The sequence below is a fragment of the Rhyacophila brunnea genome, unplaced genomic scaffold (assembly GCF_057557595.1).
Source record: "Rhyacophila brunnea isolate RB1 unplaced genomic scaffold, BYU_Rbru_1.0 scaffold_13, whole genome shotgun sequence".
Classification (NCBI taxonomy): domain Eukaryota; kingdom Metazoa; phylum Arthropoda; class Insecta; order Trichoptera; family Rhyacophilidae; genus Rhyacophila; species Rhyacophila brunnea.
In genome coordinates, this window is record NW_028232785.1 from 34,411,545 (window position 1) to 34,429,782 (window position 18,238).

The 18,238-nt window shown below is 36.7% G+C and overlaps 2 protein-coding genes across 2 annotated transcripts in view; one reads left to right on the forward strand and one right to left on the reverse strand.

The window, feature by feature from the left end:
• Positions 1-1,595: 1,595 nt before the first annotated feature.
• On the reverse strand, positions 1,596-12,305 carry LOC147077362 (uncharacterized). Its single transcript, XM_085941071.1, has 3 exons — positions 11,587-12,305; positions 6,732-6,875; positions 1,596-3,284 (listed from the first exon to the last, which is right to left on the reverse strand). Exons 1-3 carry the CDS (start codon positions 11,911-11,913, stop codon positions 1,596-1,598), a joined length of 2,160 nt encoding a protein of 719 aa, XP_085797197.1. The 5' UTR covers positions 11,914-12,305.
• A 1,230-nt stretch (positions 12,306-13,535) lies between these two features.
• LOC147077363 (uncharacterized) overlaps positions 13,536-18,238 on the forward strand; it is a 29,242-nt gene continuing 24,539 nt past the window's right edge. The window contains exon 1 of the mRNA XM_085941072.1: positions 13,536-13,765. Coding sequence (XP_085797198.1) covers positions 13,577-13,765 — 189 coding nt within the window. The 5' untranslated portion in view covers positions 13,536-13,576. The remainder of the gene's footprint in view (positions 13,766-18,238) is intronic.

Below are 18,238 nucleotides of genomic sequence, written 5' to 3' on the forward strand. Positions count from 1 at the left end.
GAACTTGCGAGTTGTAGTCGCCCGGTCTACATGACGTCATATGACATCATTGTGACGTACTACCGGAGTGATAATAGCATTCGAGAAAATAACGCTACTCAGACAGCGGCGCTATTCATTGTCACCATACACATATAGGTGTTTCATCGTAATAATATCTACGGTGAGCACTGTGCGCGGGCGGCATGCCTCGAGCGTGTATTGGCTGACGTCACAATTACGTCATGTCGTCTGGTTCCACACGAGTCGATAGTTAGGAAATCGCGGTGCTGGGGCCTTATGTTAGAACTTGCGAGTTGTAGTCGTCCGGTCTACATGACGTCATATGACATCATTGTGACGTACTACCGGAGTGATAATAGCATTCGAAAAATTAACGCTAGTCAAATACCGGCGTTATTCATTGTCCCCATACACAAATAGGTGTTTCAGCATAATATCTATGGTGAGCAGTGTGTGTTGGGCGGCTTGCCTCGAGCGTGTATTGGCTTACGTCACAATTACGTGTTGTCGTCGAGTGACTTCATATCACCAGTTATAACATAGGCCTGCTGGACTTCCCGTCTTCAATGGGGAGCTGGAATAAAGTTTTGTAGGCCTTAAAGTGCAGCTTGGCCACATAGTCAATTAACGGAATAGGAAAGACTTATGACGTATCACTTGGCTATCTGGATAAAAGGGAAAATGTAAAATTTAGAATGCTAACTATAATAGGTATGAACCTAGATATAAAAATTCAAACTAATAGCTTTAAGTATCATATTAGGATTCATAGCATTAAAATTGTAATTCATTTTGTAATAGGAATAGCTTGTAAATCTATGTAAGATTTTTTTTATGAGTTTAAAAGAGATAGATGTAAAAGATGCAAGAGTGGAAGAGAGATATCATGAATTTTCTTTTGCGATAACTGTACACGCTGAATGATCAGTCAAAAAAAAACACGTAGTTATGAGCGGATGCAAAATTGAGACCGGGAACTCTCGCGCCAAAAATAAAACGAATGTCTGCCATTAATAATATCTAGTGTAGAATTTAATTTAAAATTAATATTTATCTATCTTCTTCTTATTGTGCCATCCCCTAGCGGAGGTCGGCAACCATCAAGGCGATCTTATCTTTGTCGTCTACTACCCGGAACAGTTCAGTGGAGCTGCACTCGTACTAATCACGGACGGTCTTAAGCCACGAAATGCGGCGCCGTTCTCTACAACGCTCCCCATTGATCTTTCCTTGAATGACAAATTGGGGAATGCTGTATTTTTGTCATCTCATAATGTGGCCGAGGTACGGTAGTTTTCTGGTTTTGATACTACGTAGAACTTCTCGGTTCTTCCCCATTCGATTGAGAAATTCGACATTTGTCACCCGGTCAGTCCAAGGAATTTTGAGGATGCGTCTATACAGCCACATCTCGAAAACTTCAAGTCTCCGTGACATCTCTTGGTTTAGCGTCTATACTTCCATACCATACAAAAGAATTGAGAGAACATAACAACGTACCATACGCAGTCTCAGACCTGGGTTAAGATCTCATATATAGATTACATATATAGATTTATCTATTCTTATTATCAAACATGTATAATTTTATATTATGCGTTATGTGTGTCAATCATCGACTTAAAATGGTCACCAGAATGTGTATTTTTATGTTTTTTAAAATCTTTCAACTTTATGAAGGTACAATTACATACATCGCATTTATAAGCTGCTTTGCCAGTATGTTTATTTTTATGTTTTGTTAAGTCATTCAACATTATGCACGAATAAGCACAAATATCGCATTTCAACGGTTTTTCTCCATTATGTTTCATTTTGTGTTTCTTTAAGTGCTTTGCCGTTATCGATGTGAATGAACATACGTCGCACTCAAATGGTCTTTCGCCAGTGTGTATCATTCTATGTTCTTTTAAATCTTTTGATCTTATGCATGAATAATCGCACAAGTCGCATTTATTTGGTTTTTCTCCGGTGTGTCTCATTGTATGCAGTTTTAGATTACCGAGTGACGTGCATTTATATGAGCAAACCTCACATTTAAAAGGTTTTTCATTGATATGATTCATTTTATGTGTTTTCAAATTTTGAGCTCTTATAGATGTATATTGACAAATGTCGCATTTAAATGGACGTTCACCGGTATGAGTCATTTTATGATCATTCAATTCTTTCAAGCTTACACACGCATAAGCGCATATATGACAATTGTATGGTTTTTCGCCGGAATGTCTCATTTTGTGAATTTTGAGACCACTGGACTGCGAGCATTTAAATGAACATACGTCGCAACTATACGGTTTTTCACCAGAATGTTTCATTTTATGAAGTTTCAGATTCCCCCGTTGCGAGCATTTATAAGAACAAATGTCGCAATTGTAAGGTTTCTCGCCACCATGTATCATTTTATGTTTTTTTAAGTCATTCATCGTTGTGCAACTATACGAACAAACATCGCATGCATATGGTTTTAATCCAATATGTCTCATTTTATGAATTTTAAGATTACTGATCTGCGAAAATGTAAATGAACACAAGTCGCATTTATATGGTTTTTCACCAGTGTGTTTCCTTTGATGCTTTTTCAGATACTGAGCTGTTATAGATGTAAATGAACAAATACTGCATTTAAAAGGTCTTTCACCAGTATGTGTCATTTTATGATCATTTAAATCTTTCAATGTCCTACACGTATATGCACAAACGTCACATTTATATGGCCTTTCACCAGTGTGTTTCATTTTATGTTTTTTGAGGTTACTAGAATGCGAACATCTATATGAACACACGTCGCAACTGTATGGTTTTTCACCAGTATGTGTCATCATATGCGTTTTTAGACGACCGATTTGTGAACATTTATATGAACATATGTCGCATTTATAACGATTTTTTTCAATTTCAATTATATTTGATTGTTTCATGTCTTTGATCGATTGACTTTTACTGTTATCAGCAACAAAGCGATTATGAATATTTTTATGACGACTTTGAGCATAGATAGAACCAAACACTTTATCACAAATATTACAAATAAAATTACGTGGAAAACTTCTAACTTTTGTTAAAACAATTTTAACCACCTTTGGTGAATTAAATAAAACTATTTCTTGTTTGATGTCTTTTTCGTGTATGATTATATCTACATTCTTTATCTTGGAGCCGACGAATTCATCTGTTGACAATTTTACGTCTTTTAATGGATATTCTTCATCAGTAACCTTACTGGAATCCGTGCAAGTCAGAGGAATATCTTGAATGTTTAGATGAACTCTGGAACATACCTAAATTAAGACAAAAAATATATTTTTAAGAAAAACATTTAGATTTAATATATGTTGGATAACGAAACAGAAAAATGTTTGCAATATAATAGAGTTTGCAAAAAAATTCAAATAGAAATGGGCTGGACACATAGCTCGAAGAACAGACGATCGTTGGACAAATTTAGTCGTCCAGTGGTATCCATGAGGTACAATGCGCACGCAAGGCAGACCTAAAGGCGATGAAATGATAAAGTTCTGCGGTAGTAGGCATGTGTCAACGCAATTCACAGGAATAAGAGAAGTGGAATCTGCTTGGAGAGGCCTCCATTAGATAGATTCATGCTGATGATAATTATGATGATGATGATCTGTTGACTTAAATAAAGTACCGTTTTTTACGACCCATATTTCGCCTTTGGGCATCTTCAAGCACTATGCGCACTCACCCAAAGGTAAATACACACTGACAAAGAATACAATACACTAAGAAATAAATTAATACAATTGTAGGAGTGACAAGGATTTCCAGACAGAGTGTACCTTTTTAGTAAGCATCTTAAGCTTGTTTTAATACTCTAAAATTATGTTACGTTGTAAAACTAATATTAAGTGTCTTTCAAATCAATCTCAAACCAATTGTCAATGATATATTCTGCGGTCAGTGAACCCGGTTGAGAAACCGCCTCACAAAAACATGTAAATTATATTTCTTGCTAAATTCACCATTCATAAGAATGTATGGAATGTCGACGCATCAATTTCAAGCCAATCGTTATTGCGAAGAAATTTAGAGCAAGCATGCAAAAATGCGATAGCGCAACATTGTAACAAGAAATACATTATAAATTAATTGATAACGTTGTGTCATAATCCAAACAGAGACAGAATTCTACGAAATGGTTTACAGGGCATGAACCCACCATAGGTCATTCATCCCAAGCCAACTTTACGTTTCCTTTGTCTCAATTCACTATAAAACCTGTCACATAATGATTGTGAGCTGGATAATAAAGAATTTAATAAGGTAAGGTATAAAAATAAATGCCGGCTAGCACATATAAGAGACTAATAACTCGGGCCATGAGGTTTTTCGAGTACCACGAACCCTGAGATCTCCATCCTCCGGCGGAATTCATACCCTGTGTGGACCATAACTAAGAAGCAAAAGATATAGTAAGTAAGGTGTGCGCCAACTCCAAAATCTGAAGTAATTATATATAGGAAAGTAGGAGCAAATAAAAGTTAGTTTACGTTCAACAAAGAGGTTATATTGTGACGTTTAAAATGTGTTGACAGCTGTATTTCACAGGCGTAACAAAAGAATTTAAGAGTGGATCAAACACTATCTGGAGAAAAACATGAGGCCCCGGCAATCTTGCGGAAGGGCTTTAATACATAATGGAATTAAAAATGGAACGATACGGCGTACGGTTTTTCCATTGTTAAATCGGTGGACCGAAGTAATCGCCAGTGATATTTAGTGTACATAGCACTCAATCGACGTTCCGCCATGGTCGAACGGTTGCAATTTGCGAACCGACCCGGGCACGTCTGTCCTCTATCGTAGTTCACCACGTAAGCCCCACAAAAAAACTGTCTTCTTCTTAATCACGTTTTAATTAACTTCGCTTGATACGCCAATCACAAAAAACCAAGTCTCACTTCCTTTCGCTCGCCGCCACCTTGTTCAGGCCCATTTTGGTAATGCCCGCGTAAAAACCTCGAATTGCCTCAGTGTGGCATGTATAACATGACAAACTCAAGGAAGCGAGACATCGATAACACATACGTATTAACGCCGTTCAACTTTCTAGACGCCTCTACGATTCAACGTTTAGTAATCTTTCCCGCAACACAATCTCCGTAATTATTAATTGTAAATTTCATTAATCTCATTGTACTAATCTGTATTAACGATTGTATCTTTTTGATGGTTAAGGGAAATAAACTGGGACTACTTTGTCACGCACAAATCCTTCTACTCATCTTCACCACTCCTCCCTTACCTCACAATAAAGTAGGTAAAAATTTTATCACCTACCTTTTAACTCAAGAATCACAATAAAAAATATAACAAACAAATTATGAACGGTTGAAGTGTTTGTAAAAATTCCCTAACTAAAATCGTCAACTCCTAATAACAGATCATTTGATAATAATCAATAATATTACTACAAAATCGTCAATACTGGGAAAACAATGGCAATTAACGGAAAATAAATGGAATTAACTAAAGAGATATATCACTAATATAAGTACCATGGTCCTCACAAAGGGGGGCTGACAGGGCTCTAACCCGAGGGCCTGAACTCGTGGCCCCGGCGTGGCGAGTCGACCAGATAAGTGATATAAACACACATAACAAATTTGCTCTAACAGTCAAAAAAGTCAACTGCGGGCTATTTGCTTCAATGGTGTCATTATTTAAAAGTATGTGCTTGTACGATACCATTTTTAATTGTGTATCGCTACTCGACTATTCTATAATTCAAATGGATGTATTACAACAACAAAAACACTAAATATACACATTAATTTTACCACGAACTCCATTTGAAAAACGCTACTGTAGAGCATCACAGTGCTTTTATCCTTAGCGATACTTAGGGGGGGGGCTGCAAAGATTCTAGCCTGCGGGCCCGCTTCAGGATGTGGAGACCATGATAAGTACACAAGATAAGTACATAAGCGTCGGCCTATAGCGTCTTGGGTCCCACGTCCGAATCTTGGGTCTGACAAATACACATATTGTTTTTCAATTTGTGTTTGAGTCAAAGTATGGGCCTTATAGGTTGAGCAAGTGGCTGACATCCATTTCCCGTAAAAAAAAAATCAATACAAACGTCTACTCTGTGAAGTCCCATATGATTTTATTACAATCGGACATTTTCTAAAAAAATGGTAAATGTCAAGCTTTAAAAAAATAAGTTGAAACAAAATATTCTATGCTTTTTTTCTAATGATCTAATATATATTATTGGTGACATGGCCCCCATATCCTGAAGTTTGCCCCCAGGCTAGGATCTTTGTCGGGCCCCCCTACCTATTCCTTAGGATAAAGGCAGTGTGATGCTCTACAGTAGCGTTTTCCAAATGGTTTACGCGGTAAAATTAGTGTTTATATTTTGTGTTTTATTGTATATTATTATATTTCCATTTGAATTATGGAGTTGTCGAGTATTAATACACATATAAAAATTGTATCGTACAACCATATAATTTTATTTAATGATATTATTGAAGGAAAATAGCGCCACGGGCGACTTTTTTACTAGTGAAGCGAATTAGTGAGAGTATCTCACTTATCTGGTCAACTCGCATCGCCGGGCCCCCAGGCTAGGACTCCGTCAGCCCCCCTTTTGGGGGCCATGATTGGTGGAAGCATATTCCTATCAATGTCCTGTATCAATTCCTGTCAACAACAAAAAATGTGAAGATAATAGAAATAAAAAATAAAATGTTTACCTCACTGACTGGCCCTGGCCCACATTGAGAATAGGAACATCCAGCTATTGGTTCCTCATATTTAAATGGAAGCATGCCATCTTCAGGAACATTTCCATTTGAGTTCCATTCAGTTTTTATTTTTGAGATATCTAACGTGCTATTCTGTAAGAAAACATAAATTAGGTACCTACCCAATGTTAGGAGTTGCTTTATTTAGTGAAATGGGTCTTGAATTGCCTGACTATAAAATATATTATAATATAGGAACATTTTATTACATATGAGGCGTCTAATTCCAAAAAGCGATAAGTCCACATTTTGTCAAAATCGAGAAAAAAAATACGCACGTATTCTTTGTATAATTTTTCACAATATGTATTGATCTATAAATTCCTAATAGCGACATAACCCTACGAAAAAAAAAATTTCAAGTAACGATTTATTACAAAAAGCGCCAAGTCCGTGTTTCATATTATTTAAAGCTTGGTTGATTTCGCGCGTGTTTAAGTCAACCAATAAGGGAACGTTCAATATTGAAAAAGGCGTCTCCCATGCTGTAGCATCTGGTAAACCCATGACAGTGCCACGGAAATATGTGCCTTATGCGGAGTAAATTAAAAAGTGATCTACAAATAGCGCTACGTCCAATTTTATTTTGCCTATATTTATTACATTCAAGAGTCTATCGGCTGAAAGAAATTGCCATTTGGTTCTAATTTCGACATAGAATACAACGGAAAAATAATCTCACATTAAAACAAATAATTGAAGCTTGAAACATAAAAACGTAAATTCCCGAAAATATTGAATTGTGGACTTGTCGCTTTTTGTAATTAGACGCCTCATATTATCGTTATGCAAAATTACACCGACAATAATGTTAGAAGAGCGCTGATGAGTGGGTATTAAAAGTGGCCAATAGTTAAAATGTCGATTAGTATGTCACTGCGTAGTATATAGGTAATGCACGGATGGGACGTAAGCCCGGGAGATGCAGGGTTCGATTCCCTGCCGGGGTGGCTTACTTTTTTCAAAAAGATTTTTTCTATTGGTTATAATATATTTTCTCAGAAAGTGTTTTTCAAAATTATGCATGTTCAATAATTAGAATGGTACATTCTTAAATCATAGAAACTAAGAATCTAAGAAACAGTAAATTATTAGCAAGTGCAAGTAAGTTACATCATAAAAAATAATGGAGAAATCCACGACGTCGGTTAGTAATTGAAGTAATAGGTATCTACTTTGATTTAATAAACAAAAATCAATTGCCAAAGTAGCTTGATTTAAAAGAGCGCTGATAAGTGGATATTAAAAGTAGCCAATGGTTAAAAATTGTCGCAATTAGTATGTACTAATTGCGACAATTAGCACTGCGTAGCATATAGGTAATGCGGGTATGGGACGTAAACTCCGAAGATGCAGGGTTCGATCCCCTGCCGGGGTGGCTTACTTTTGTCAAAAAGATTTTTTCTATTGGTTATAATATATTTTCTCAAAAAGTGTTTTTCAAAAATATGTATGTTCAGTAACGAAGTACATTTCAACAGTTGCATGTAAATTGTACGTGAAACATTTCACCGTGGTACAGTTCGCCGTGAGCATTCTTATCGGAAAGAGACGACCGTACACTATACGGTCTACAATTTTATTAGATTCAATATGAACATTAATTCAATTTTCATAGCCGATTTTGGCATAATTCACGAATTCAAGAATAAAAACCTAATCTAAACTAACGAATAATTACAAGATAAAAAGAACTTTATATATACAACGTTTTTAAATTTTCTGTCCGATTATTATGCTCAATATGCTCAAACTTGTACTTGATATGAAGTAAATAAAAAACAAACAAACAAATATATAAAACGCACGTATATATTAATAATTTGGTTGCTAGGACCACCCACTTAGAAACCAATAATAGTGGATTGGATTACGGATTTTTTCCGAAATAACTTTTTATACAAAACAGAATTAAATGAAAATGAATTCAATTCTACTTGGCTTAAATGCATTGGCATCGTGTTCTGATATATTCTAAAAGTTTCAAATGTCTAGCTAGTCGGGAAGTTAGTTAAAAATCGATTACAAGATTTTTACTGGATAAACAACCACCAGACATATAAGAATACGAGCTAATAAAAACGCTGTAATAATCCAGTATATAGGCAATATTCAAATTTTGTTTGCTGCTGGCTTACTGTAAAGTGCAAACCGACAAGAACCGTGTTTTATTTAGACAGGAATTTTATCTCAGTACTATACAACCCAAAGAGGTTGGACGGTTTTTAATATACGGCCATATATTATTTCCGATAGGGCATTTCACGATTAAGTGTGATACGGTGAACTGCATACCTACATGTTTCCAGACGCTCATTTCAACAATTCAGCATGGTTATTTTAAATCTAGCGTGTCATTGTAACAATTACAATAAATTAGTAGTAATAATTTATTGTTACAATAAGTGCTATGTTTCAACAGCACCTCTTTTGGATGTGGTAAATTTTAGAGCGAGATAGACAGTTTAGACGGCTAACTTATAGTAATTGTTACAATAAGTGCTAATGGTTCGATACAAGCCTGCCCTAGATAACTGCCATAGCGGCCGAAAGCAGTCTTTTGTATAGAATTGATGCGCATGTCGACTTTCAATGGCTTTGATTTTACTTACACGTCACTTAAAATTACCTACCTAACCTTTACTCTCCGCCCGACAATTATGTATTGTGGAACCGACTAATGCATGGTTTCCCAAACTATGGGTCGCGAGCAAATATTGAGTGGGCCCTCGCCACTGTATACATGAAATATAAAAAATAATACTTTTATTATTGAAAACCAAGTGCAGCCTAAGATGAACGCACTGTCTGAAATTTCCAGTCATTTATCGCTGTTTATAAATAACTTTGACGACTATTTTGGGGAAGAGATGAAAAAGTTTGATTCGTTGCGTTGGATTTGTAGCCCATTTCAAGACGACTTACCAACTAGTATGTCAACAAAAGCAAGTGAAGAACTCATTGATTTATCAGAAGATACGTCACTGAAAGTAGTCTCAATCGTAAACAGTTAACGAAATTCTGGCTCTCAGTTGCTGATAATTATCCTTGCCTGTTCGATGAAGCTATGAAAGTCCTCCTCCTCTTTACTACCACATATCTATGTGAGGTCGGATTTTCGGCTATGGTTAAGATTAAAACTAATGCCGAAATAAATTGGATATATCAAACTCACTGCGATTAAAAGTAACTAAAGTTGAAGTTGATGCTAAAACTGTAATGAAGAAAATAAGAAACAAATACATCCTTTCCCATTGAAATAACTTTTGTAAAAAAACCTTGCAGGTGTAGGTATTTAAGTAATATATTTTCTTTATTTAAGTTGTATTTCTTATTTCAACAGTTTTTCATTCATATTGGTAACAATCAATTAGAACAAATAAGACAGCATTAAATAGTTCCACGACTCGCCACTAGGGAAGACAGCTAAGAGGTGGGTCCCAAGATTGGAAATTTTTGTTAGATGGGTCGGAGTCGGTGTGCGCGCGCAGCTCTCAATTTCACTCTCTACCAAACGCTTTAAAAGAAGTATAACTTCAATACTTAATAATATATATATATATATATATATATATATATGAGTATATAGATAATTATTGACAATTAATAAATACGAATAAAATTAATACATGAATTGCTTCACTATGGATTTTAAAAATAACCACATGTTATGCTGGGTACCTTGCGTTTGTATACAGCTGACTGATTCCCACATGCGCGTTGGGTATACCCACCACTATCTTTAGAATAATAAAGCCTGAGCATAACTTTTTGCACAAGCAACGAGTGGTCCACTGCCATACTATTTATTTATAACGTACTTGCAAGCAGAGTTTGGTATTCTATAATGACTGAAGAGTATAAACAAGTTATAAGTTATTATCGTTTAGAATCGACTGTCACATTGACAAACGTGCTAGTGTATTATGATAAATTATTATACACAGAAGTTTATGTAGTTTGATCGTCACTTCCAATTATTAATAACACAGAACAACTAAATCAGATGAACTCCAAGGTTTCCAAGATACGTTAAAATAATCTAAAACTAAGAATACTCCGACAAATGAACAGACGCGTCAGTATGAGCACTCTATAGACAATGACAGGACATTACTTGTCAACGGGAGTGGCGAAATGAAGGACCAGTCGTGTAATGTATCGGCTTCCTTCTTCAGTGGGCAATGGACCGACTGAATTTGCTCGTAATAACCGTTACTCGTAATATCAGAATATAGGTATTTTTAAATGAGCGGTCACATAACACAAAAAGTCACAATTCAAACAAAAATACACAAATAGAATTTTTCTACGAAACAAGCATGGCATTCTTAAACTTCAAAATAAGTTGTTTATTGTAATGAACGCTGGTAGGTACCTAGTGACTTCACAAACCTTGGATTTTTAACATGCAATTTCAACTATATGCGTGTATACTTTTTCAATATTGTCTGCGAAAACCACCAATTAGTTAGGTACTTAGACACTTAACTAGTGTCATAAACGTAATCCGATTCCGGTGGGATTTTATTGCTTTGGGTCGAAGTATTTTTAAACGATTGACACATGAACAGTTTTAGGAAAAGTTTGACCACATTTTAGTTCGGTATAACCGATAAGTAGCTCGTTATAAAAGTGAATAATTGTATAGAGAAAATCATAAACTAAAATGTCAACGAATGTCTCCTAGTTACATCCGAGATCTCGCTATATGCGTGATCGTAATAACCGAGTTCGACTGTACTTAACATTTTATCGGTAAATTCTCAACTATATAACTAATTATTGTTATAATATGACTTACCTCCACAAGTGTATCATCAGCTAATTCTTCTTTTATATGAGCATGGTGATCTGGGCTGTTTGACACCTTTAATGGTACATCAAACCAAACGGGACTTGGTTTTCTGTCTACATTAGAATCGTCATTTTCCGGCTCGCGTTTTATATCCATTTTTCTTTTAAAAGCTGTAAACATACGTGTACGAGATGTCAGAATGACAGCTGGCGTGATAATAATAATATTATTATTCTCCAGCTCAGTGCTGCCATCTTTTTCGATGCTGATTATAGTGTATAAAGGCGTAAAAATTATAGTTTTTCTGAAAACAATAATTATAGACAGGAACATTTTTCGATTGACTCCATAGAGGTATTAAATAAAAACAGGGGCAAGAAATCAGCTTTCTCATACAATTTAATGAAGCAGGCCAACAATAGCTGACAACTTACGAGAAATAGCGACGCGATAAAAAAAAATTCAGGGCATCACAGAGGATTTACTTTGGTCATTATAACGTACCCATATAATATAATGTTAACGTGGAAATTTTGCCACAAATTGATTACCAGCCCGCCTCACCATACTTTTTCACCACACTTTCATATAACCTGCACCCCTTGATTTAATCCCTTGAAATTATAGTATTTTGGCATATTTGGCGTAAAATTATAGTATTTTACATTTTTCGCCGAATCAAAATTATATTATTGTAATTTAATTATAGTACAGTTAGCAACACTGCTCCAGCTGTTTGCGACCATTGATAATAAAAGACGAATCCGATAATACCATCATCGAAAATTAAAATCATATTTCGTTATAATATTTTTTATCCGGTGAAATAAAATATCTCAATCGATACCTATAATATTATTGACATACTTTATTGTTAATAGCACCAAATTGTTCAACCGACGTGTGCTGCTCGTGCTAACGTATGGCTGCGAGACGTGGACCCTCAACACGAGAGATGTCCAAAGGCTAAGAGTCGCACAGCGAGGCATGGAGGGTGTATGTTGAGAATCATGCGAAAGGACCGTAAGAGAAACGAATGGGTTAGGAAGCAGACAGCTGGTGTACGCGATGTAATAGACGTTGCCAAAGAGCCGAAATGGAGATGGGCGGAGACGATGTAGATGCACGAAAGGACGGCCGCTTGACTGCCGTCATCCAATGGTACCAAAGGGGCACGAAACGGCCACACGGTCGCCCTAAAAGCCGCTTGATTGACGAACTGATAAAGTTCGGCGGAAATGCGTGGCTTCGAACGACACAGGACCGAGAGAGTTGGAGGAAACTTGGGAAGGCCTTCATCCAGTAGTGGATTGACTCCGGCTGATGATTTCACCAGAAAATTCGAAGTCCCAACCAGATTCGACGATCGTTGTGAGCAATTGTCGGCTTTAAAATAGCAATTAAATAAAATAGCAAAAAGAACCCATCTACATAATATTGTATTAATTTTTAATGCATAGCCGCCATGGACGAAGCATCTGGAAGAAAAAATGACACTCACTTTTTTGTCGTGTCTGCCGAATGTCATTATCTGTTCTAACGCCATTAAAAATAAAGGTGATATTGCTATAAATTCCCGATGCTTTTTGTCAGGTCTGCCGAATGGTTCGGTTCGAACTGGTTCGCTGTAATGAACATTGTCACTAGACACACTGTTCTAAAGCCATTACAATAAAAGTGATATTGCTATAAATTCCCGATGCGTGATATCGCAGAATGGAAATAATTGCGTGACGTCTACCTATACGTGTGCGAATGTCGCTGTGCGCGAACTTGCTTGCTGGCTACTGTACTTGTCCATTAATAATGTCATTGATAGCTGCTATAATAATATTTACAGGAATTCTATAATTTATTTAGACTGCGTGGTTATAAAAAATGGCAACACTTAGTCCATATCTTAATGTCTATGGTAGACTGCAATAGCTTATTAGTCTATGGCATAGCCAGTGACATGCGACGGTGTTGTGAAGGTATTGACAGATTTTGATGTAAAATGTCGCATAAAATGGAAGTAAAAACCGAAACAATCGATGAAATATTGCCTGAAGAAACGGCTGAGTTAATCAACGATAGCAAATGTCAAAGGATTGACCCAAATCACTTCAAGAGCGAAAGTCGATTTGACGTGTCAGTCAAACAGGAAAATATCGAGGATGACAGCAATATTATCCACTTCAAAGAGGTAAGTAGATTCCTAATAATTTCTTTAGGTTGTTGGCAAATGCGAAGTCGAATTCTAAACGGAAGTAAGCACGACTAGGTATTCTTCAAAATGAACAACAATTACTAATGTTATATTCAATAACATTCAGCTCGAACAGGTGAGAACCTACATCTATCTAGGACAACAAGTGTCTATAGATGGATGTATATTTGATGAAATTGTTCGCAGAGTAAAGCTAGGCTGTAGTGCTTTTGGCCACCTGAGTAATGTCTTCAAAAGTGACCTTCCACTGTGCCTAAAGCGCGAAGTGTTCAACCAGTGTGTGCTTCCCGTAATCACATATGCGTGTGAAGCATGGGACTAAGTAAAAGAGAGATTCAGAAACTTAGAGTAGCACAATGCGGTATGGAGAGGTGTCATGTCATGTTCTGTTTTGTCATATTCTGATTTGTCACTGTTCTGTTTTGTGTTGGAACTGAAAAACCACGTCGTTTTTTAGTACCATTTCATGTGTAGTAACGTCACTTGACCTTCCACAGCGGTCATCAACTTCTTTCCTACCATGTCCGATCCTAATAGGATCATATGGGTCTCCACTAGAGGTTTGTATTAACAGATTTTGTTTTTTAGGAGAAATGGATTTTGATGACAAATTATGTTTTGTTCTGCACGCGTCGTTTGCACAATTGTAAGGTAAACTGGGTATAATGTAATGTGATGAAATAATTGTAAAAGTAATAGTCAAAAGTATACACATGTAATAAAGTACTACCCACATCCACCTTTACAAACGACTAAACTCAGTCCTGGGTAAAGAATAGAGCAAAAATGAGACATAAAGTGTAACTGAATAATAGGGCGTGAAAATCTGATCTCTACGCGGTATGCCTTGGTACAATTCGTGCACTCGTGAATTCAATAATTGTAATTTGAGGCGCCATTCCTGACCTACTACCTACGACCTACAAATTGAAAAACAAAATGTGTACTTGCCAGTCCCAGGATTCAACTTCAACCTTCTAAATAAACGTGACCATTTGTAAATCACGGTTTTACCACAACATAGTGCAATAAACCAATTTCATTTCATGTTGGCTACTTTCCACACTTTTTCCCTATTTTGTGAGGAATTTAATTACTACACGGAGCTCAATACGTGACATTTTTTTTAAATAATCATCATAGAATTAAGATTGGAAGCAATTTAATAGAACAATCAAGTTGACATTGCACGAGAGTATACTTACATAAAAAAGCCATCTGCTCACGCACGAACTAAAATCTGACAAACTGGCCAGTGACATGCTTCGCACACGGCGATACCGAAAACTAATTATCTCATAAATACAAACCATATATGTATTAAAAGTAAAGATAGGCAACGATTTGGCTTCCTCATACAACTGAATGAAGCATGCCTACCACAGCCGATAACTCACGAGAAATGGCGACGTGATAAAAAAATGCAGGGCATCACGGAGGATTTACTTTGGTCACTGTAACGTACCCATATAACATAATGTTAACGTGGAAATTTCCCGCAAATTGATTACCAACCTGTTTCACCATACTTTTTCACCATACATGCCGGCTTCACCATACTTTCATATACCATGCCGCCCCTAGATACAAACTGTCAAACCCATTGTCTTACCTACTTCATTCTAAGTTTTTCCGTAATATCTTTACGGGAATATTCTGACAGCCTGTAATTATACTGACAAACAATCATAAGATACTGTAAGTCCCAAAGACTACGATGGGCGGGACATGTGGAGAGAATGCCTGAAGTTAGAGCGCCAAGGATCATGACAAAGTGGCTACCCCAACGGAAGAGTCCCAGAGGCCGTCCAAGAAGGAGATGGGCTGACGCCGTAGAAGTGGACTGGCTTCATATAGGAAAACCCGGTAACTGGAGAAGTGTGAGAGACCGGAGTGAGTGGAGAGCGGTTGTGGAGGAGGCCAAATCGCGAACCGAATACTACAAGGTTCTAAGTGTTCGTCCTTGAAAAAGCAAACCCAACAATGAAGTAGTATTCTAAGCTGCCTCATTGTTACTTTTGTTTCTCCAAGGACAAACACTTAGAACCTTGTAGTTCTCCACTCGCGAAATCCCACCCCAGGATGTAGCGCCGTGGAAGAAGAAGTATTTTTCAACATCTGCCATATATTTTAAATTGAAAATCGGTTCGCCCATCTTTAAGAGCATACTCCAGTGAAACGGCAAATAATTTTCCACTATAGGTGCGACAATTTCGGACTGGCTGCCAATCAAATAGCGAAAGTCGAGCTGTCAACATGTGATGGCGTCGGGTAAATTAATTCTTAAATCGTGTAAATATGACTAGGAAACGTTACCCATTTACTTGAAAAAGAAAACATATCAATGAATATATAATTATTATTACAAATAGAACAACAAACATAACACTAAATGGACGCATGTTGTATTTTTATGACAAATTATGTTTTGTTCTGCACGCGTCGTTTGCACAATCTTCGCGTCGCGCAGTCACGATCGTTTTAGACCAACGATACTCAACCTGCGGCCCGCGGGCCACATGCGGCTCTTTAAGTTTTTATGTGCGGCCCAAAACACATTTATTATCAGGAATTTCGTATATCTTGAGATTCGTTTCGACTTTTTCGACACCCGAAGAGGATTGTCATTATGGTCCACATCAGATCTGGTATAAGAGTGTTGCTATTGCACACGATTAATTTAAAAAACACGCATAATTTTTTAAATCTCAAAAATGTTTTGTAAAAAAGGGGGGCTTTCATGATTTTTGTCGTCACACCAGTAGTGATGCGGCCCACGTTACTTTACAAGTAAAAATGTATTTGGCCCGAAGAAAAAAAAGGTTGAGTATCATCGTTTTAGACAGAGCCCCGGTGAAGTATGGTCTTAACTTATGACGTCATGGCTTGTTATTTCTTGTTCAGTTCAGTGCTACCAATTTTGGTAAGAAAAGAAAATATGTTTTGTCATCGAATCCACTGATATTGGTATAGGTAAATCGTTTTACAGTGGCACCATGGGTACGGCAAATGCGGTTTGCAGTTGTAGTGGTATTGTTTGCTAGCATTGAAACAGGCATTGTCGCAAGCAATTCAATACACGCGCAAATCGCCTATGGTGCCACTGTAGAATGATTTACCTATACCTACCACTGTGTTATTGGTAACTCGAAACTGAGAGACTGAGGCTAGCATTTGTCGCGCTTCTTTGATTTCGGTCGCGAGATTACAGTCTTTCCGTTAGCGAGCCTCCATTGAAATACCTACATTATCTAGATACTGGAGTTTCACTCTCGTCTTTTTTGAGTATTCACGCGAGCGGGTGGCCTAACAATAGCACAATAAAAATCCCAATACTTGCTACTTTCACCACGATTCCGCGAGCTTATGGAATTCGTAAGTACTTATATCAAAATATTGTCCTTCATCATTTTAGTATTATTTTTTTATCAACGAATAAGGACATTGGGTTTTGAAAATGCTATCTGTATCTGTTTGTTATTTAGTAGCGAATACAAATGATTTTATCACCGCTGAATTCGGCGACGATCGTTGTGTTGCAAAGGCCTGATTACACCATCAGACTCGCAGATCCAACCAGATTCGATGATCGTGGCGAGCTATCATCGTCAATAAATTATAGCAATTAAACGGAATGGTTCGGTTACCAACTCGATCTTGTTGATGCTTGATTTGATTTCTTCTTAGTAAACCATTTCTTTTATTCCATGAATAATTGAGGCGTCTAATTACAAAAAGCGACAAGTCCACAATTCAATATTTTCGGGAAAGAACGTTTTTATGTTTCATGCTTCAATTATTTGTTTTAACGTGAGATTATTTTTTCCGTTGTATTCCATGTCGAAATTAGAACCAAATAGCATTTTGTTTCAGCCGATAAACTCTTAAATGTAATAAATATAGGCAAAATAAAATTGGACATGGCGCTACTTGTACCACACTTTTTAATTTATGCCGCATAAGGTACATATTTCCATGGCACTGTCATGAGTTTACCAGATGCTACACCATGGAATACGCTCTTTTCAATATTGAACGTTCTCTTATTGGTTGACTTAAACACGCGCGAAATCAACTAAGTTTTAAATAGTATGAAACACGAACTTGGCGCTTTTTATAATAAATCGAGACTTAATTTTTTTTTCGTATGGTTATGTCGCGTTTTAGAATTTATAGATCAATACATATAGTGTAAAATTATATAAAGAATACGTGCGTATTTTTTTTCTCGAACTTATCGCTCTTTGGAATTAGACGCCTCAATTCACAATATTTTGAGAATGTAACATTCCATATATTGAACATACATTACATGAAAACACCTCAGATTTATATATACCCACTAGAAAAATCGACGGGATTTGAGCCCGTATAACCATTGGTGTCGCGACAATCTGTGTATTAACCAGATTTTTGGTTACCACCGCGTGTTCTTTCGTCTCTCCTCGA